General features: G+C 36.7%; 1 protein-coding gene across 1 annotated transcript in view; it reads left to right on the forward strand.

The window, feature by feature from the left end:
* Positions 1-1967: 1967 nt before the first annotated feature.
* Positions 1968-23812, forward strand: part of samd10b (sterile alpha motif domain containing 10b) — a 68213-nt gene continuing 46368 nt past the window's right edge. Inside the window, exon 1 of the mRNA XM_026199339.1 lies at positions 1968-2265. Coding sequence (XP_026055124.1) covers positions 2253-2265 — 13 coding nt within the window. The 5' untranslated portion in view covers positions 1968-2252. The remainder of the gene's footprint in view (positions 2266-23812) is intronic.

Genomic DNA, 23812 nt, shown 5'->3' on the forward strand with positions numbered 1-23812 from the left:
GGATGCAAAATTCACTTTTACATGTTGTTTGAGCAAATGTGTGTCGGCAGTGTGAAAAAAGTTTTTTGTTTTGTTTTTTTGAAAACGTGATAAATCCAAAACCCTTTCTCAGATCAAGCTGTTCACAGATTCTTGGCAGAATGACGAAGTTCTGCACAGGTCCCTCCCACGATTTTTGATTGACAGTGGCGTCAATCATTAGTTTTATCACAGACCTGAGTGAGCTGTACACAGTCTGCCATTGTTTCACTGCCAGAGCAGTTGTAGACAAGAATGTCTCCGCGATTGAGGTGTTCTATTGTTGGATGTGATAATGAACATAGCAGTCGTCATTTACTCCTAACTTCTGAGCCACTGAAGATGCAGTGGATTATGTTTTTTTGGAAGGGAATGCACCCCCCGATCTACAGTACCTAAATGCATATATGTGCATGCCAGTCATTCATGGTCCAGCTTTATATACAGAAGAAGTAAATATAAAGTTTTTTTTTAGTCTTTGCAAGTCACCTTTCCTAATAATGTGCTAGTAATCAAGTTTCATGATGAATGTTGCTGAAGTTAAGAGTCTCAGTGAGAGGCTGAAAGTGAGGGGCGGGGTCAGCAGAGCTCATTAACATTTAAAGGAACATGCAAGAAAACGACTGGCTATAAACAGCTGTTTTAGACAGGGTAAAAAGGGTGTTGTTTTACACTACCATTAAGAAATTTTAACCAATGTAAGTTATAGACTAAATAATTATATCAACATATCGACGCGGGGCATCGCATCTCTAGACCTGCGCGAGGAAGCGTCTGATTCATAGTCTGATCGCGTCTTTGCATTGACTTTGTATGTAATCTACTTGCGCAAATTGTTGAACTTGCGTTAAATCCATGATTTATCTTTCCGTCTGATTAATGGCCGTCAGCGGTTGGGTAGAAGACAACAAATCCCATCATCCCACGCCCTTTCTTAGCATCATCAAACCAAGCGATTGTTATTGTTTTGATGGTGCGCCCTCTAGTGGCAGGTCCTACAACATGTACCTTTATTTGAAGCATACAAGAAAATGTAAACACAAAAGAACCTTATTCTGCTGATATTTCTTTTGTTCAACAAAATAAATTCACACAGCATTAGAACAACTTGTAGGTGAGTAAATGGTGACAGAATTTGCATTTTTGAGTGATCTTATAAACATAATAATTCACAGATCATTTTGTCAAGTAGCCTATAATGTAGAAATCGTTAGTTGTGGTTAGTGTGAAAATACGCTGGTTAAGTCATTTTCAGTTTTGTTAGTGGATAGCCAAACTATCCATTTTAGAGGATTGCGGTCTCATGTTAATTTTTCTCTGTTTAATATGCTAAATCTGGCCTTAAAGCGGCACTTTGTAACTCTTGGCCTCGAGCGGTAAAAAAGTCTTGTGGGAGAAATTTGTTTTTGTAGTGTTTCGGCTCTGCTACTCTGTCTGAATAAAGGTTCTTCGTCAGTTTTTTTTCTCGTTTGTTGTGACAATAAAACGTAGGCTTCGCTACTTTTACTATATTTTTTGTACACATGGGAGTGACGTATGTGTGCAATTTCCCGCGAAAACCAAGCTTAAAATGTAGATATAAAAGTGCATTATTTTGTGTATTTGGGTGAAGACATAGGAAGATGGATTAATTTTATTTATTATTAATTTATTTATTTTTGCATATTTTGCATGAACTGCTTTTATCCAACGTTTCACAGTGTAGCTTTAAGTAATATTTGATCGTATAAGTTGTTATTAAGCTGTTATTTAATTACCAAATGACAAAAGCAGATAGCCAAGTAAAGGTGTTTTCCCTCAGTGTCAACAAACATTAATGCCAGGCGCTCTCGCGCGTTTGCCCCATTTGTTCCCCTCTCCCTCGCACGCGCTTAGATGTAGTGCAAAAGGCGTGTTTTATTGCACTGGCTTCATACTGTCATTCATCTCCAGAGCCACTTGTGTAATCACTGAATCGCGCGCTGTGTGTGTGTGAGGCCGTTCAACAGCACTAAGGTGAGAAAGCAGAGGGAGGAGTTTAAACTTGCCCGAGGCTTTGGCAGCCGAGTGACTCTCATCCCTCTCCCGGGTTTATATGTGGACTCGTGCGTTGATTTCTCCTGCTCCACAGCAGATCTGTGCGCTCGGAGGTATCGTTCAGGAGCACCGGCTCTGTCTTCTACCGGACCGGACACCCGTCACCATGGCAGACACTTACTAAAGCCATCACGGAGAGATACGCGTTTGTACCGACTATGGCTGTAGACGGTAAGCTCACGGTGTTAAACCAGTGTTTACTTGATTCATAGTACAGTCACATGCGAACGATGTCCCGTTTAGTGAAATGCATTGCAGTAGACAATACTTATGACTTCTGCTGTGTACTGTACTATACTGGACTGGACTGGACTGAAGACTAATATTTTTGTCTAATAATAACTTCTCTACTATAAATGACCTCTTTACACTGTTTACACAATATTAACAGTACTACTTACTAAGTTCTTATGCTTATTCTTTACAGTATAAAATGTGATGTTAACATCATATACATTCACTTACACTTTTTTTTAAACTAAGAATATTTTGTTCCATTTACAAGAATATTGAACTTAGGTTCTATCAAGAATTAAATTCAAAGTGGTTAAAAACTTTTTCAATTTGGCTATTTTTTTTTACACAGTGTAGCTACTATTCTTTAGACTATTTGCTGCCTATATAATAGTGTACTACTGTAAGACCATTATTTTACCTTTTTTTTTTTTGCTGCATCTTGTGTTGCTATGTTTATGCTTTGCTGAATGCCATGTGCAGGTTTTGGTTAGAAAGTTGGAGATTGGTGAAGTCTCACTCACACATTGTCACACATATTTTTGCCCTTCATGTTGACATTCGTCAACTAGAGTTCATGGTTTTGTAGCTGGAAATAAACATATAGTTTACCTTACATCCTACATGATGAATGAAAACATCCACACACATGCTTACAGTGATCTCAAGGGCTTTTATGTAATCGTAAGAAAAATGTGTTTTCCCTTGGCCCCAGGCAATTATATGCAATCATAGTATATCTGCAGCGCTCAGCGTGGTGCTGAAATGGACAGCAAGACCTTGCCTCACTTTATCCTGGCTTCTTCTTATCATGTCCTTTTCCTAATTCTTTCCCATTTCACGTAAGTGGTAGTGTAGATTGAGTAACTTGAATAGTTCATTCGAAATTATTATTTTTTTTCTTAAACTGTGCTCACTCTCAAACCATCCAAGATCTCTACAGTCCGTATCTGGTGTGAGCACCATTTGCCTCACACAGTGCAACACATCTCCTTCTCATAGTTGATCAGATTGTTGACTGTGGCCTGTGGGATGTTGGTCCACTCCTCTTCAATGGCTGTGTGAAGTTTGATATTGGCAGGAACTGGAACACGCTGTCGTATACGCCGATCCAGAGCATCCCAAATATTCTCAGCTTCCCTGAGACAGTTTCTGACAGTTTGTGCAGAAATTATTTGGTAATGTAAACCGTTTGTTGCAGCAGCTTGTCGGGTCGCTGGTCTCAGACGATCTTGGAGGTGAAGATGCTGGATGTGGAGGTCCTGGGCTGGTGTGGTTACACGTGGTCTGCGGTTGTGAGGCCGGTTGGATGTACTGCTAAATTCTCTGAAACGCCTTTGCAGACGGCTTATGGTAGAGAAATGAACATTCAATTCATGGGCAACAGCTCTGGTGGACATTCCTGCAGTCAGCATCCCAACTGCACGCTCCCTCAAAACTTGGGACATCTGTGGCATTGTGCTGTGTGATAAAACTGTACATTTTAGAGAGGCCTTTTACTGTGGCCAGCCTAAGACACTCCTGTGCAATAATCACACTGTCTAATCAACATCTTGATATGACACACTTGTGAGGAGGATGGATTATCTATATAAGGAGAAGTGCTCACTAACACAGATTTAGACAGATTTGTGAACAATATTTGAGAGAAATAGTCCTTTTGTGTACATAGAAAAAGATCTTTGAGTCTTTGAGTTCAGCTCCTGAAAAAATAAAACGAAAGTCTTGCATTTATAATTTTGTTCAGTGTATTTGTTAAGGACTGTTTTTGCTTGTAAGTGATGGTTTTGTGAGTATTTCTCTTCTGATTCAGATGATACTGGAGAAAGCCATATTAAGATTTAGGACTCATACTTTAGCCAGAAGCAGCAGTTTGGAGTTAAATGCATATTAATAATGGATTTGTTACACAAGACAATAATTGATGGATTGGAGTGATGTGGATTACTTGTGGATTAAGCGTGGATGTTTAGACTCTGTTGCGTTTCTCCAAATCTGAAACAAACAAACTCATCTACAGTATATCTTCTTGGATGGCCTGAGGGTACATTTTCAGCAAATTTATTCCTTTAAAATAACAGTTTGTACTCAGAATAGGACGTCCTTTATATAGAATTATGTTGTGTTCCCCTTGAGCAAAATCTTGCATTTGCAAACGAATTGCATAATCATCAAGTCTCCCTCAAGGAATGTTAGATAATTATGTTTATTCAAACATGTTGTTTTATACCCAATTAGGATGGCTTGTTTTAATTAATGTTATATTCTGTGAGCAAATTATTGTCAATGTTGAAGCACGTTTTCTCAGCCATCCTAAGAGAAAGCCTGATATGTGAGTACACAAGAGGTTTATTTCGAGGAACCTCATATTTGCTTTCAAGCCGTTTGATTAAACAACTCAATTACGCTTCAGAGAACTGATTGTTTGCTTTAATATCTTCTAATGCACAGATACTGCCATATCATTTTCTGGCTACAACACAGTTATTGCTTGGCAGGGTTTCATTTTATACGAGCTGTAATAAAAAGATTTCCAGAACAACACTGGTTTCTGATTCACATAAAGCATGTTTTTGACACTGCTCATATAAAGCTTCATCAGATCTGGGGAGGCACAGATGTTTTGTTGACCCCCTCTCGCCCTGTTTCACACACCCGACAGCTCTGAACCAATCCCAGCATGCAGCACGAAGACTGGGCTATTTTCCTGCTACCTAAGGGACCACCAATGCATTAAGTGCATGGACACATGCATGTCACTCATTCATTCATGCATACGGATGGATTAGGAATGCTAACCACACGCACCATGTCTGATGTCTGAAAAAATAAAAATAGAAAGAGAGAGAGAGTGAACAAGCAGTAGTGATAAAAAGAGAGTAATTTCTGGCCCGTTTCGCTCAGATTGACATTCAGTGGGTGAAGGGAGTGTATGTTTTGGCTCAATGTGTGTTTGCCTGTTATCAGCAGAAGCGATTCCATGCTTGACCAGTCTGTCAACACCACTGAATGGTTTTTTTTTCCCTGTGACTGGTAGACATTTACTTTTACTCTGTCTGTCATTTGAGAATGCTTCGTTTTAGTCACCCAGCAGATGTTTTTGCTACTTTTTTTATTGTAAATAAATCTTGTGTGACATATTTTCCGCTTCCCCAAAATAAAGAATTCAAAACGAAATAAATACTCAAAGCAAGGATAAATTTCACATTTACATTTAGTCATGTTGTTCATTTATCCTTTCACCTCAGCTGCTGAGAGAAGAACAGCTTTTCCATCATATTAAATAATTATTTCGACTTGGTCCATTGGTTTATAAAACACAAAAACTGAATGCACTTATAGTGGAAAGTCTATATGAAAGCAGTTGTTAAAAATCTGTCAAAGCAGAAATGTGTAGCTGTTATTTTAGCTATACATTTGTTTAAATCATAATTTTAACAGTGGGATATGATTATGAGTGTATTAATATACGTTTGTATACACTTTATAAGTAATATTATAAGTAACAGTGGCACTACTTTTACACATTTCTTTGAAATACTGGATACTAGTGATGCACCAAAATGATTTTTTACCAAAATAATAAAAATGAAATTAAAATTTGCAGAATAACAAAATTCAACAGAAAGTTGAATTGCATTTGGGTAACTGAACGTCTTTCAGAACTAAACAAGTTTACATCTCAAAATTCTGTTTTAATTCTGACTTTTTTCAGCATATCTATTAATATCTTGGAATTCTGACTTAATATTCTGAAATTCTGGGGTGAAAATTGTGTGAAAAATGACAGAAAAAATAGGCTTCCATTCAAAACAGATGCTGACAGTCAAAACACGCCATTGCAAAGTGCTACAATAATTAATATTGGCAATATTTTAATGTCATCAATATTCAATACAAAATGTTGAAAAACTATTTCATCTTACTGGTCTTATTTGATCATTTATAACAGTTCCATTCAAAACATATTAAGTTTATCCAATATAAATTATTGCCTTGTCCTATAGACTTGTAAGTGAAATACACAATTGTTTTTGTTTTAAAAACTCTAAATTATGTCTGTGGTAATGGACAGTATGTCACAGATGCTGATAATAGAGATTAACTATTATTGAACCCGGACATTCCTTTAACAATGCTCCCAAATCTGTTCCTTTAGGAGCTTTGTCCCAAAGCCTCTTGATGTTGTTTGTACTCAGTGCATTGTAGGTCAGATTAAATGAATCTCGCCCCAACCACATGACCGGTGTTACGTCCCTGTGAACTGATTCTCACACGAGAGAATGCATAAAAGAAGAAAAGGAGGTGAAATGAAAGGAAGCTACTGTTTTCTTTAGCCACATAAACACGGTGTTTATTAGCTTTCTCTCACTTGTTTGTTAAGGAGGGGCTCTTAACAGCTATTTGGTGTCCTGCCAAAAAGTTGGCTCTGGAGAGCTTTTGAAATGAGATCCTGCCTCAAATGGCGTTGAATGTGTGTGTGTGTGTGTGTGTGTGTAGGCCAGCATCATTGTGTCCTCACAGGCATTGTATCCACCTTAAACCATCCATCCATCCGTCCCTTTATCCCTCATCCTTTTGTATCATATCTCTTAGAAGCAGACAAAGGATTTTGCTCAAATGGATTCTGCGTGTGTTTGTATTTTTGTAGAATATAGCATGTTTGATCTGTCTGTGTGCATTTCCATTTTGTTTTTGTGCTGCTGTGTGTATGTTTGGGTTTTAATTCTCGTTCTGTTGACCTGTTGGTCTTAATATCCTCTTACGGTGTCATCACAGTTCACACAGCATCTGTGCTGCTGACATCAGGGGAAGCGGAAAAAAATAAAATAAAAAAAAGATTTGCCTACTTTTTTGCCTTTTTTCTTGCAGTGATCCATTTATGTGAGAAAGATTTCAAATGCAAAGACGTCACTCTTCGTGCATCATAGATTTAATGTTTGTTGTACATATTTGCACAGCTGGCATTGGTGGATATTTTTGTGTCTGACTTTGATCTGGTTAGACAGTTCGCCGTCAGGTGCATTCACACCCATTGTAGACAAAAATAACAACGGAATGTGTACAGGATTGACAGAATTTCCATCAGAATTTGAAACCAGAATCGTATAGAATCAGATAAGAATCCATTAAGAATGAATCTATGAAAAATGTAAATCTTGCTGGATAATTATAATTTGTTCCAAAATCAGACTGTATTTCTATAAGCAATCCTTCAAACATTTCTTTAGGATTCCCTTCCTTTCTGGGGTTTTGAGTCTTCTAGAAGGTTGTCAAGAAGTTGATATGTTGTTGTATGGCCCTATGTTGTTGAACTAATGTGGTTCAGTCGACAGAGATGCGACTGTTTTTAGGAAACTGCCGTGACTAGCTAGTTTGTATCCACATCAATGCATCGTACAATGGTGGTTAATCAGCGAGTTACGTCGTTGTATGGGTAACGCACCCCTGGTCAAATGCGTCTTTGATTGCCTCCTGAAGTGGTCGAAAGTGGACAAGCTCAAAACTTTTCAGACCCCCTTTATACCTGTATTGAGCATTTTTTTTATTCGGAAAGTTTCAGAAATTTTCCAAAACATCCTGGAAATTTTCCAGAAATATACTGGAATTATTCAATCCCTTGCCAACTCTAGATTGGATCAGCAAAAATGCATCTTAGCACCAGGTGTAAACAGGGCCCAGGATGTCCTTGTTGTTTCTTTAACATTGTTATGTGGTTTCTAGGATGTTCTGGTTTGTTTCTACTAGGGTGTTGATTGATGTTTGCTTTGGTGTTTTGGGTGGTTTCTAGGGCAATGTTTCTAGGGTGGTTGACGGGGTGTTCTGGGGGATTGTTTGGGAGTTGCCTTTTGGGGCTACTGTAGTTGATTGGTAGGGAATTTCAGCCAAGGAGTTAAAAGAGCCTTTCAAGTCTCTATTACAGTATATTGTGTTCCTTCCTTCTTTGTAAATATGTATTTTAACCATATTATCTCCTGCCTTTTTAATACTGTATGTCTGATTACTTGGAAAAGTAATCCCACACCCTAACAATGTTGGTAGCACAAACGTTTCAGTTCGAATTTAATATTTCAAGTCAGAATTTTGCTCCAATGCCTAACTCTAAAAATAACCCTTAAAAGACACCAATTATAAATATGAATGAATTGTGCTGAAACCTTTTGTTTGATTTGTTTAAAAAAATGATCCAGTTTACAGCTTGCTGATGCCTTTCACATTCTAATCAATAAGACTGTATAGATCACATGCTTCATCCATATGGTGCCTCATTACGGATCAGCTCTACACTTCTGAGATTCCCTACGAATAATAGAGAGATTGAGGGGGATGGGGAGGAAAAGCAAGGGGGAGGTGTCTAATAAACCTTCACTTGTCAATCCCTGTGGACTTTAAAGAGATTGATCGAGCGTTGAAACCCGGGAGGGATCAATTTGACTTAAATCAACAAGCATCTTTGTGAAAATGGACAGAGAGTAAGAAGGAGGCAGAGAGATGGCTGAAGAATGGAGAAGAAACTTCCATTTAATTTGCTGGGAGGACTGATGGCTGGGTCGACCCGTGAGCTACGGATAATTGCTCTTGCGGAGGGCAGAGCTTTACACCCTCAACATCCCGAGCGTTCTCATCTTCGTTCTTCCCCCAGTGTTACCTAATATCTTCAGTACTGTGGTCACCCTTGATTTTTTTGAACGGCCGGTCTGTCACCGCCTCTCATCCAGTTGTATTAGCAAGCGCACGGGCTCGTGTCCAATATCTTGCCGTTAATTAGTGCACGAAGAAAAGAAATGCATGGTTGGGAAAGATAAAGGATTAAAGAGGAGGAGGATGTTGAAGAAAGAGACAGAGAGAGAAATGAAGAAAAGATAATAGAAACTGCTGAGAGGGTTGTGCTAATTAGCAATAATGCACTTGGTTTGAATTTGATGGAAATTGATGGGCTGGCATATGGTAGTTAGCAGTTGCTTTTGCAAAGCATCTCAAAGCAGTGATTCCTAACCAAGGGGCCGCAGGATGACTTAAACCTATTTAAATGAATGAATTATATAACAATAATCCAATTTTAATCTAATTAAAAATTAGTTTGTTTTCTTCTTTTTGTTGTTTTTGTTTTTTTCTTTTTTTCTGCTATGTGTGTGTCTATAGAAGCACATAGAACTGCTTGATGGAAAGTTATGAAATTTGGCACACAGATAGAGGACAGTCTGAACATTAACCATAGTGAATTTGGAGTCTCTATCTCACTCTCTAGTGCCACTAATGGGCCAATTTCAACGAATAACTTTTGAACCTTAAGATCTAAAAGCAAAATTATTTTCAAAAATTGTATTTCTAAAGGTCAAGATGTTTTTGCATTTTTAAATTTAGCACAAAATCTTCTTATTTCGAACTTGTCCTAGACGGTTTGTCTGATTTCCAAAAAATAAAAAATAAAAAAAATTCAGGATCATCTTCAGACATTGCTGGCAAAAAGATCTCAAAAGATTTCTGATAGACCAAACTGTTTTCGTAATGTGTGTTAACAAATTTGACAAAATTTGCACAAAATTAGACAGGATGCTGTATTTTCACAATGCTTTAGCAGATTCTGACCAAACTTGGTATGTGTTATCACAAGCATGAACTGAGGGAACATGTGTAGTTTCGGAATAGCATCATCTACTGGTCCAAAGATATTACAAAAATGAACTTCTGACTATTTTACCCAAAAATCATAATGTTGATCTCATTAGATTCTGAGTGGCACACCAAACTAAACGATATCCAATTATTCTTATGTCAGGCATTTTGTAGTAAAATGCTGTATCAACAAATGTCTTTAACAGGGGTCTCCAATCCTCCAAAATGAATTGTGGTATATTTAATTAAATAACTATGCTTATTCAGTATATCAATGAAAAGTTTATCTAGTTTAGTGTTTATAAAAAAAAAAAAGTATATATATATATATATATATATATATATATATATATATATATATATATATATATATATATATATATATATATATATATGTATGTATGTATGTATGTGTATATATATATATATATATATATATATGTATGTATGTATGTATGTGTATATATATATATATATATATATATTAGAGGTGGGCATAGATTAATTTTTTTAAATCGACAAGCGGTAAGGCTTAACAACACGTGAGAAAGATAAGCTTTCGTGACGATGCGCAGCAGTGGCCTGTCAACTGTCCTGAGCATCTTTTTAGGCTGGCCTCATTCAGTGGGTTATATACAATATCAAGGTGAAAGTCATCATAGCTTGCTTAGTATGGACCCAGCTCCCAACCCAACTTAGAGAATAGATTAACGACGATATATTTTTTATCGCCCGATAAGAGTCTCGCGTTAACGCCGCATGTTAACGCCGATAACGGCCCACCACTAATATATATATATATATATATATATATATATATATATATATATATATATATATCAAATGTATAGTATTTTATGTATTATCATTAGTAACATTAATAATAATAATTACTATTATTATATTCTGTTTATTATTTTATTATTAGTAGTAGTATTTCATCCAAAGCTATATGCAGATTTTCCTTTCATTTGTTTCTTTTTTCTACAGACCCTTTTGATTCATACAGAAAATACTGTATCATGTAGAGACTATTAATTAAACCAGTGCCCTATTCTTTAATTGTGAGCTGTTTGTGACCGTTCATAATGTGTGATGGAGGTTTCTGATTGGTCAGTGGCCTCGATGAAAGCACTAGGCAGAGACGATGCTGCTCCTGCCGGCAAAAAGCAATTACACAATTACACTGATTTTAACATCTGTATTATCAGTCTCACCCAGCTTTCCTCCAGCTAATGGATGCATTATAAACCTGAAACATGAGAGAGGGGCTCAGTGGTCCACGTTGACGTTCTGCTCTCATCTGTGTTTCTGTGCGTGATGAACAGCTCTTCACATTTTACCCTGTCTCTCAAAATATCACCCATGGGCCATATTTCTGACTTGAACTCTGTCTCTGTCCCTTTCTCTCACATCAGCTTCCTCTTCTGACCTGCTTTGACCGTCTGCTCATCCACACAAACACAGACCTCAGCAGGAACGGGGTGTAGATGTGGATAAAAAATGTCAATAAAATTAGGTGACTGTTAAGGTTTACCACACAGTTTATTAGATTTATCCTCTGATTTGTCATTACAGTTGGCGATAACACTGTGCAGTTATGATATTCAAATACCATACTTTAATGTGTACTGCAGTAAAAACCTGGTCTTGTTGCCTCTAGAGGAAACTGATGCTTTCTTGAAAGGCATGTGAGAGAAGTGCACTTAATTGTATTTAATTGGCACTTGTACCGTACTTCAAATCATACAAGTGTTTTAATAAAAATAAATTCTTGCAGATAATATAATATTAATTAAATAAAAAGCCACTTAAGTAGACTTAAATTGGGTTCACTCTTGTTACTTAGTGACAAGTGGACTTTGTAATAACTTCAAATGAAAAGTTAATCTTTATGTCACGCTATGGTGTGAAATGAGCACACGAAGATGAATGAAGGCAGACAGTCTTTTAATAAATATACAGAAAGCAGGCACACACACACACACACACATACAAATACATATATATATATATATATTAGGGGTGTAACGATACGCGTATTCGTATTGAACCGTTCGGTACGACGCTTTCGGTTCGGTACGCGGTACGCATTATGTATACCGAACGGTTCGTTGGAGTAATTAATTATATTTGAAAAAAAAAAAAAAAAGAGAGAGAAAGAAATATAATGATATGCGTTCAACAAGGTAGCCCAATAACCCAAACAACGTAACAGGCAACGCCCCTGACACTCCCGAAGAAGAAAAAAACACCATCTTATATGTTTATGTTAGGCTACTCAGCAGGCGCTCGCTCACTCAGTACGCGCTGAAGGCTCGTTGCAAAATAGCCAATGTGTTTAACAGACTAGAAATGAGAAGATCCTCCAATAACCAACAGGTCTGGTGTTTGGGTGCACTTTGGATTCCCTTTAAGCTATAATGGTGATGGCAAGAGAGTGGTGGATAAAAAAACAACGGTATGTCGCATCTGCAACATGACAGGGTACACCAGCGGGATTACAAAAAAAAAAAAAAAAAAAAACCAGCGGGAATATCTGGGATATATGCGTCAGTACTATCTGGGAAAAGACGAAAAAAAGGAGAAACATGCACGCAGCAAACTATCCCTGCAGCATTTAGACACTATAGCTTACAGGGAATCCAACCCAAACACCAGACCTGTTGGTTATTTTAGGATCTTATATTTCTGGTCTGTTAAATGCATTAGACATTTTGCAACGAGCCTTCAGCGCGTGATGAGTGAGCGAGCGCCTTAGGGGCCGTTCACATATCGCTCCTAAAAACGCATGGAAAACGCTAAGCGCGTCTTTCTCCTCCTTTCCAAAGCGCTCGGGCAGAAGCGCTCATGAGGCGTCTGTCTTTGCTAAGCAACAATGACGTGCTCTCTCCATGAGACGCGGAAATTTCAGCGAAGGATAAATGGATTTGCAGCTCTAAAAATCGCTTGCAGTAGCTCTGCTACTGAATTTATTTCAAAATTGCAATCCATATACAACTATGATCAGCTGTTCCTTCATCTTGGCTGAGCTCTCAACGTTGTTACGGGAAAGGATGAAGCTGATTGGTTGGTTCTTGTCACATGACCCGCGGTGCGCTTGCGGCATTCTGAAAAGTTGAGATGTTTTTACATTTTGCTGTATCTAAAACGTATCGAACCGAACCGAACCGAACCGTGACATCAGTGTATCGTATCGAACCGAACCGTGAATTTTGTGAACCGTTACACCCCTAATATATATATATATATATATATATATATATATATATATATATGAAGAGTTCCGATGCAAAAGTCTCTAAGTGCCATCTGAAATTTTCATCTAAAATTTGGATTTTTATCAAGCTCCTATGCTTAGGTTAAGCCATTTTACTTTAATTGCAATGTGCAGGTCCTTTTCCAGGCTATTAAAGTGAAATAACTGAACATAAATATACTGTATATATATATGTGACGTATAGCTTACACTGCGCATGAGACTTGGAGCTGTTGCAAAAACATTGCCATGTGTACTTTTATATTACATGTACCTAATTTTAGAAAATAATACTAATAGCAATAATACTCAAAATTACTTTATATTGCAGTTACACATACCTCCGCATCAGCTTTGTGGTTTCATCAATGGTAAATCATTTTTATTTATATTTTTGTAATGCTTTTATGCTTGAATACGATGTGAAGTGGATCAGACTTTATGTCCTTGAATAAGACACTTAACTCCAGGTTGTTCCAGAGGGACTCTTCCTTATTAATTATACTGCCAGGTGATTTAGATAGAAGTGTCAGCTAATTTATATATTAATTAGTAGTTAATTAAAAAAGATTGCAATATCAACTGTGGAGCCTTCAACGTTATCATTGTTGCTGTTGTTAGGGGTCAGATGAGTGTTTTGATGAGGATCTGATAATTGTTACAAAATAGTTGATAGTTGATAAGACTCTTGCACTTGAATGCTAGGTGAGGGTTGATTATAGTATGTTATATTAAAAAAATTGGTTTTATATATATATATATATATATATATATATATATATATATATATATATATATATATATATATATATATATATATATATATATATATATATTTAGTTTAGCAGTATACATTTAGCAGACACTTTTATCCAAAGCGACTTACAGTGCATTCAGGCTAACAATTTTGACAGTATGTCAAAATATGGCAGTATGTATACATTATATACATTATTTGGCACCTTGGATGTTTCTGTATAGATCAGGGTTCCCATCCAAGGGTTTGTGTGAAATTGTGTTCGAATTGCCAATTAAAAAATTTAAATTATAAATGTTCATTTTTCATGATGTAAAATGAATAATAATAAATGCTCAAATATTTAAAGCTGCATTAGGTAACTTTTGTAACTATATATTTTTTACATATTTGTTAAACCTGTCATTATGTCCTGACAGTAGAATATGAGACAGATAATCTGTGAAAAAAATCAAGCTCCTCTGGCTCCTCCCAGTGTCCTATTGCCATTTGCAGAAACTCCATCGCTCCCGTTAAAAATCAACCAATCAGAGCTGCGGTCCGTAACTTTGTTTGTGTTCAAAATGTAGAAACATGTATATAATAAGCGAGTAAACCATGAATCCATTTTCCAAACCGTATTTTTAGCTTGTCCTGAATCACTAGGGTGCACATATAATAAGTGTTTATATTCGGACTATTTTAGATTGCTTCGGGGATACCGCGGCGGAGTAACCCAGTACCTTTGTGATTCTTCATAGACATAAACAGAGAGAAGTAGTTCCGGCTACGATGTTCTTCCACAAGACGCAAGCAGTTCTGTTTATTAACCGCTAGAGCGTCAAAAGTTACCGACTGCAGCTCTAAAGCTGCTGTTCGTAAGTTTGGCCTCTTTGTCGCCATCTCTGTTTCAAAACCTGCAATTGCCGTTATTTGTGGAATTATTTTCTTTACATGGGTTGTGCATTAACATGGTTCTAGCACTGATGAATCTTATGTTTTGATTTTTGGCTGTAAAGGCCCCAATATACTTCAAATGAAGTTCATATTAGTTCTTTGTTTCAAGGAAAATAAAGTTTGAAAAGGGTGAGAAAATTAATTTATTTTATTAGTGTTCATTTATTTTATTAAACTGGATAAATTATTACACCTTTTTATATTTTATGTGCTGTCATAGCAGAAGTATGGTGTAACATTTATTTGAAACACATGAATTTAGTACTTGCTACCTTTTATCTTTTCTCTTTCCTTTCATTCTTTTCATGGCTTTGGAAAACTTGTCTTGGAAGTTTCTCTACATTACTTTGGGTCTTCGACACCAAGCTTTGTTGAAATTTCTTTCTAGGGATTAAATGCTTTCTCTGAACCTGTAAAGTCTCTTCGTGAGTGATCGTACAGGTGCGGATATATCTGTGGCAGCTCAGAAAGTTCATTATGGTGAGCTGTTTCGAACTGCCGAAAAAAAACTCAAAACAAACTTAGTTTCGGCCTGATTATGTTCGAAATGATGTCATATCAGTTCATTCTTCGATTTAGTTTGAAGTATTTCGGGGCCACCGCACTGGTGTGGATACTGTTCATAGGAATCACAGATTCTAGCCTAAGTTTTGGAAGTATGACCAAAATAAGAATGTTCACCAAAAATTGTGATCTGAAGTAATAAGTCTGCCACTTTTGTTCCGACCAACTGAGGTAAAAGCATTACAATAAATTGCACTACCAGTGGTGATTTGATCTAACAATCGGCTACCTCATATCACATAAAAGTTTGCATATTATCATTATTGTTTTACTTTGTTCTCAAATTGTTAATGTTGACAACATCAGTATTACATGACTATGTGTATGTAGTGTGTATTAGCGTTACATGTAGATTGTAATTTCTCCCAAAAGCAAATTATTCTTTCTTAGAACTGGTGTATAAAAAACAAGACTTGTGTAATACCACATATAAATAAGAATACATTTCACACAAGTAACAATTAGTGGTTGACTAATTTTGGTTTTCAATGCCAAATTAAATAATTAATAATTCATTTTAATAATTCATTTATTGCCAAGAATTGTCCACCAATAGAAATATATACCGTATTTTCCGGACTACAAGTTGCACTTTTTTTCATATTTTGGCTGGTCCTGCGACTTATAGTCAGGTGCGACTTATTTATCAAAATTAATTTGACATAAACCAAGAGAAAACATTATGGTCTACAGCCGTGAGAGGGCACTCTATGCTGCTCAGTGCTCCTGTAGTCTACACTGAAGACATAGAGCGCCCTCTCGCGGCTGGAGACGTTAATGTTTACTCTTGGTTCGAAATAAATGCGACTTATAGTCCAGTGCGACTTATGTGTTTTTTTCCTCATCATGACGTATTTTTGGACTGATGCGACTTATACTCAGGTGCGACTTATAGTCCGAAAAATACGGTAATTGAAAAATTCAAAAGCTTGGTTTTAAAATGTAATAAGAATAAAATGGTGAAAATGGTTATATTTTATGAAAGGTTAGCATTTCTCAAAATCTGAAGTAAATAATTGAGATCACAGGATTTTACATTTATGCACATGGAAATTATACTAAGAACTGGAGAAAGCATTTTAACTAGTGATCAACTAGCTAATGCCAGTGTCAATATCTGTAGAACATGGTGGCTGATGGAAGATATAATTTCCATATACAAATTACAATTTATTTATAGCAATAAAGACATAAAATTCCAGGATTCATTTTAAAATATATTCTATATCACTAAAAGTATTTGAAAATAGAAAATGAGAACCAACTATATGTTTTAGTTGAGACCAAACTCAGAATGAACAAATGTTATCCAGTTAATCAGCCGGGGTAAAATATTACTATTATCAATAATTTTATTATTGGGTGAGTTTCACAATGTCATTAATGTTTATGTCAAAAATAAGGTTGCATCTTTGTTCCTGTGTCTTACTTTGTCTGTTTTGCTCTGAGATTTATTTAAATAAAGTGGACTACCAGTCTCATTTAATGTTTCCTTTACTTACGCTCCCATGATCACTGTGCATCAGATATGTTTCCTAGAGGTCATGCATTATCTCTGTGACTCGAATCTCTATGCTGTGACAAAATGGTTCTCTCCGCTGCTTAAGTGAGTGTGTGTTTGTGTTTGTGGGGTAATAGTGTATCACTGACCTTTTAACATGTCTGTTCTCATAATCCACTCTGAAAGAGTCCAGACCACCTTATCTGCGATTAGAAAAGATCTGATGTGTACTGGCATGTGTGTGAGAGAAAGCGAGGGAGGATAGTGAGAAATATACTCTGGCAGGCTATCTCAGAGTAAGCAGTCCGGTCTAAGTTTTTGAACTCAAGCTGAAGCTTCAAAGTCACCCTCAGGATTTGCCCTTGCTGACTCGAGGCTGTATTGAATTACATAATTCCCCTCTGCACCAAAAATAAAGATTGTTAAAAATTAATCACATTAAAGACATATCACCCAGTGCTCCTTCTGAGATGGCAAACCATGATAGCTTAAACCCTATGAACTATTACGTCTTGAACTTCCAGTCAAAATCAGTCTATCATACATCAAACTAATCTTTCATGTGTGAAATATGATATGGAAATATGAACTGTGGGGAACCTCTGTGGCTTCCTTTGGAAATATGGGTGTTTCTTGCCATTCGGGAGTTGTATGACATAGTGAGATATGTCTATGTACAATATAATTTAATTTGACAAACTGAAACTTACCTTAAAAATTAAAAAGTGTGTGAGTATGTTTTAAATGATTATTTCAATCTTTTCAATATAATATGTCCCAGAAACTTCTCCAAGCAACACATAGTAGAGGTATTTGGTTCCTGAATTAATTTGTGTTTTTGAACAAATCAATTGAGTTCATGATTCAGTGACTCACTTATAAATACTTGCACTGAAAAAATAAAAGGCTAAATCGTGTGCACGATTTACTAATTTGTTCCCTCAATGTACTAAAACGTGCACACGATTACTATAGCGTTCCCTCGATTTACTATTGCGTTCACTTGATTTATAAATGGTGCGCACTATTTACTAATTCGTTCCCTTGATTTGCCAAATTGTGGACACAATTTATAAATCGAGTGAATGCAATAGTAAATCGAAGGAAGGCTATAGTAATCGTGTGCACATTTTATTAAATTGAGGGAACGAATTAGTAAATCGTACGCACAATTTTTATTTTCTTTGCATGTCATGTGCGGGGCTCCGTATGAACGAGTCGGTCAAGTGTATGATTAAAATTACTGCCTCTTAAAGACAGTCACTTATTTTGTTCCTAAAATAAGGAACAAAACCTTATTTTACCATTACCTTACCATTATTTTACCATAACCTTCAACTCAACCTTGCCAAGACAGAACTGCTTGTGATTCCAGCAAACCCATCGTTCCATCACAATTTCACCATTAAGTTAGGCACATCAACCATAACTCCTTCAAAAACAGCTAGAAGCCTTGGAGTTATAATTGATGATCAGCTGACTTTTTCAGAGCACATTGCTAAAACTGTCCAATCCTGCAGGTTTGCTTTATTCAACATCAAGAAGATCAAGCCCTTTCTTTCGGAACATGCTGCACAACTCCTTGTTCAAGCTCTTGTTCTGTCCAGGTTGGACTATGCAATGCTCTCTTGGCAGGACTTCCAGCCAATTCTATCAAACCTTTACAATTAATTCAGAACGCGGCAGCAAGATTAATTTTTAATGAGCCAAAAAGATTACACGTCACACGTCTGTTTATCAATTTGCACTGGCTTCCAATAGCTGCTCGCATAAAATTCAAGGCATTGATGTTTGCCTACAAAACTACCACTGGCTCTGCACCCATTTACCTAAATTTGTTACTTCAGACTTATGTGCCCTCTAGAAGCTTGCGTTCTGCAAGTGAACGTCGCTTGATTGTGCCATCCCAAAGAAGCAAAAAGTCACTTTTACGGACTTTTAAATTAAATGTTCCCTTCTGGTGGAATAAACTCCCCAACTCAATCCGAGCAGCTGAGTCCTTAGCCATCTTCAAGAATCGGCTTAAAACCCATCTCTTCCATCTTTATTTGACCCTCTAACTTTAACACTCACTATTCTAATTCTATTCTTTAAAAAATCTAACTACCTTTCTAATCTTTTTGTATTCTATTTTCTTTTCATTTATTATGCAGTTGTATATGTATGTGTGTGTGTATGTGTAAAGACCTCTAACTAGCTTGCTCTATTCTTTTATTTTTTTATTCTATCTGTTTTCTTTTTATTTATTATATTAGTTAAAAATCCCATGCTACGTGTACTGTATTAACCTAACTGAGACTTGTTATAGCACTTATATATCATTGCTCTTTTTGTTGTTTTTGATTGCTTCCACTGTCTTCATCTGTAAGTCGCTTTGGATAAAAGCGTCTGCTAAATGAATAAATGTAAATGTAAATGTAAATGAACCAGTGTTTTTGGCTAAATTGATTAAGTAAATGATTCAATGGGCCCTATAATACACCCGGCGCAATGCGACTCAAGGGGCCGCACAAGTGTGTTTGCTAGTTTCAGTACCGCACCGTTCGCATTTTCCCGTCCAGCACCACATTGTTTGATTAGCAAATGCATTTGCGCCCATTTGTGCGTCCCTGAGCTTGCTGGTCTTAAAAAGAGGTGTGTTAAGGCGCATCGCTATTTTAAGGAGCTGAAAAAAGACTGCGCCATAGACCATCTCAATACTGGTCCAAAGTCTAAAGTCAATGGCGCAATATGCTTTTGTTATTTAAAGAGCGCGTTGGTAGAAAATGCGCCTCTGGGCGGGTCCACAGTGCGTGTTGACTTTGCTTATTACACACACGCATCACACAAACATGTCAAATATGAAAAACAAAAGGATTACAGTGTACAAGAATATTATTGTGTAGGCTACTTAAATATAAAAATTTAATGATGGATAGTCATTGCGTGTATTAGAATTAGGCTACCTATTTGCAATTCAGCCTATTACTACTTATAATGATGAATGAAATTGGCTAATTAATTGAACAATCGTGCCAATACACACACACACATATATATATATATATATAAATGACTCATCGCGCGGAGCGTTGGTTAATTCCTGCTTGACCTGTAGATGATCTGTTCGCGCACTTTAATAACTTCGCAAGAGCAGACCGGTTTCTTCGCTTGAGAAGCGTTCAGCTTTTCCACCAACAAATTCCGCCATGTAAATAGCGATCCGCCCTGGAATGGAAGATGACACTCTGATTGGTTTATTGAACGTTACGCCCATTACTTATTAAGAGAATAGGGGTAACCCATTCCAAAAATGCGCCCTGGCGCACGGACCGTTTTTCCATTGTTAAAATAGCAAAAGTTTATTTGGACATGCCCTGATTGCACCTGCGCTGTGCGCTTTTTACACTTTGCGTTTAGATAGTTAAAATAGGGCCCAATGACTCACCAGTAAAGACAGTCATTTATTTTGATTCTGCATTAATCTGTGTGTTTGAATGAACTAGTTGAGTAAAGTATTTAATGACTCATTCATGAAGACAGTTTCTTTCTACTTATATCACCAAAACAGTATGTAATTTCATGTATATGTAGATTTGAACATACAACTTTTTGGGACACAGATTTTAAATATTAATACTATTTAAGACATATAGTGGGGTGTAGCAAGTCACTTGTTTATTCCTGAATGAATCAGTGTGTTTAAAAAAATTGGTTGAGTGAATAATTCAAATGACTTACTCATAACTACACTCTTACCGGCGTAACAATGTAACCTGCAGAAAGAGTCACTGAAAAAATCCCACCACTAATTGGGAAGACTGACAGTCTGAACACATTTCAAAGATTTGGTGTGACTAACCTGGCAAATACAGCAATTATTTCATCCTCAAAAGCTCTTCTTGCATCGTTCCAGGTGGACTGGTGCATCCTGTATCCTTGAAGTTATTTTTAAATTTCACATTAAAATAAAAAAAGATACAAATTATCACCTTCAAAAAGACGCATTTACATTTAGAACATATAAACTGAATATTTACCCACAAAACATACATTTCAGCACTGTACACTTTATACTCCCTGAAAGGTTTCTGGACCAGCTACACAAAGACACACACTTGATGACATAAATTGGGTTGTGATGACATGAGATTAATTTCTATTTGTCTTTTTTGAGAATGAAGTCTGTTCTGATTAAACAGAAAAAGGTCCAAAAGAGCAGAAGCTGTTGCATCTCATTGAGTAAAAGAGAATAGGAAAGGACCACTAACCTGACATTAATGTTACTTACACTGATAACACATTAATGCTTATTTTGAGGGACTGTTCACCCAAATGGTGTAAATTCTGGCTGGCATTAAACCTGTGGAATACAAATGCAGACACTTAGCAGAATGTTCAAGCTGCGTTTTAATGATGAAAGCATCGAACTGAAGCCATCCAGCTGAACTGAACAATAACAAACATGTATTTTTAACCATGTAAAATAAGATTGATTGATATATTAAATAGGCCTACTGGTCCAGTCTAATTAGCATTTTGTTAATTTTGGTACTTAACACTTAATGGTACTAAATGGTTCTTAATGGCACATATTGATAACAGGATCTGGTATTAATAGCTAATAGTCAATGTAAGTATTGACCTGTCTGTACTGTGTTAATTTAATAGCCTGTCTTAAAAAATGGCAATGGCAGACAGATGGAGAGATTGCTCATTCAGTACATGAGTCTATTTAGAGACTGAATGCATAAAGAGTGGCAGCTTTTATTCTCTTCTCTGTTCTGTCTAAATGGTCAGTGTTGGTTCTTTTGGCTACCTGGAGCCTCCCTGCCCAGACAGCACACAATACAGATGGGTAATTGGCATAGCTGTCAGGCAGAGAGAGCAGGAGCTGGAGAGAGTCTGATAACATGGTAATTAAAGCAAGAGAATTCAGTGATTGGAGAATAAAGCAACAATCAGACAGAGAGAGAGAGTGAGATTACATTTGGGTCCTTTGAGGACTTGAGTGAGTTCATACCTTATGAACACATAACCTTTTACACTCTGTGAGACTGTCTGAGTGATTGAGACAAGAAAGAGATGTTCTCTGAATACCTGTGCGCAGAGGAATTGCTAAGGCATTGATTCCTGGAAACCCCTAAGTCTAAAAAATTTAACTTGCATAATTGGTCCCATACCATTTGTGATATATATATATATATAGAGAGAGAGAGAGAGAGAGAGAGAGAGAGAGAGAGAAAATAGGAGAGTATTAGGAAAGATTCTTATGTTTCTTCATTTGTAGATGTACGATCTAGATAGTATATTTCAGAGCACAAAACGTATAAGTGAACATTATGAATACTAAAAAGATTACAGACTACAGTTTTGATTTGACCACTCTGCAACCACCCAAGAACTCTTAGCAATGCACTTATAACCAATTAGTTCTACTCCTTTTATTTATAAAGCACATTTAAAACGGGCTCCAGACTGACCAGAGTGCTCTACAAAATAATGATCAAAGGTAAACATATCGACTGGCAAAAGCTAAATAAAACGTGTGTTTGCAAAAGAGATTTAAAAACCAGTAAAGAGTGAGCAGCTCTGAGGTGTGCTGGCAGGCTGTTCCACAATCTTAGGCCCATCACCGAAGAAGCTCTATCTCCTCTGCGTTTCAACCTGGTGGAAGGAACCAGAAGTAGGTTTTGCAATTAGCAACTATATAGTGGGTAAAGAGGAGAAGCTAAAGGAGGAACAGAAAAAGAATGAAAGAGAACTGCGGCTTGTTGTCTGTAATGGATTTGTTTGAGATTAACTGTTCATTTGGGTCGGGACTGACCTCATGTTACAACAATAACTACAGACTGACCGATGAAAAGATGAGGGAATACGTTTCTCCCACTGTACAGAAAGGATTTAGCAAGTTTTTGAAGTGTGACTATGTGTTTGTGTTTGTGTGTGTGTGTGTGTAAACGGACACTGATTTGTGTAGCAGCACCTCCTGTGAGTATCTCATCTGAGGTGGCCTGCACCTATGTCTGATCAGTAAGTGCAGTTCAGTAAACACACACACACACACACACACACACACACAGCTGTGACTTGAGCTGGAGACACACTGCGACACCCCACTGTGTGTGTGAGAGTGTGTGTGTGATCCGTTACTCACTGCTGTTCATTACTCTCACTCTCTGTCCTCTCTTCTGTTTGTCCATCATTATTCTCTCCATCTCAGAGGTGAATCTCTCCTCCTCTAATTTGTTTGTTTCATCGTTGGTTAGCTCATCCATCCTCTCTCTCTTTCTTCTTTCAGCTTCTTTCAGTTTTTGTTTCCCCTTTCCTTCAATTGCTTATTCACATAGTCCTTTCTTTTGCTTTCCTTCCTTTACATATCTGGTTCATCTAGTTCTTTCTTTGTTTCTTTTTTCTTTCTTTTGATCATTTTGTTCCCTCATTTCATTCATTCATTTGTTTCCTCATTTCATCGATTAGTTCATCCTTTCTACCTATTTACATTTATTCCTTTCTTCATTCTGTTAGTTCCATCCTTTTTTGCTTTTATTCATTCATTTTCTTCTTTTCTTCATTTGTTCATTCATTTCTTTCCTTCATTTGTTCATTCTTTCTTTTTCCCATTTTCTGTTCCTTTCTTCCTTCTTCTTTCCTTCTGTCATTTGTTTGCTTCTGTCCTTCCCTCCCTTTCTTTCTTTCTTTCTTTCTTTCTTTCTTTCTTTCTTTCTTTCTTTCTCTTTCTTTGTTCTTTCTATTACTTGCTTCACAATTAGTCAGTCAGTTTTTTTCCATTCCCTCCTTCCCTCGTTTTCCCTCATTTTTTGTTTCATTATTGGTTAGTTCATCATTCCTACCTTACTTTTTGTTCATT

The sequence above is a fragment of the Carassius auratus genome, chromosome 23, assembly GCF_003368295.1.
Source record: "Carassius auratus strain Wakin chromosome 23, ASM336829v1, whole genome shotgun sequence".
NCBI classification, from domain to species: domain Eukaryota; kingdom Metazoa; phylum Chordata; class Actinopteri; order Cypriniformes; family Cyprinidae; genus Carassius; species Carassius auratus.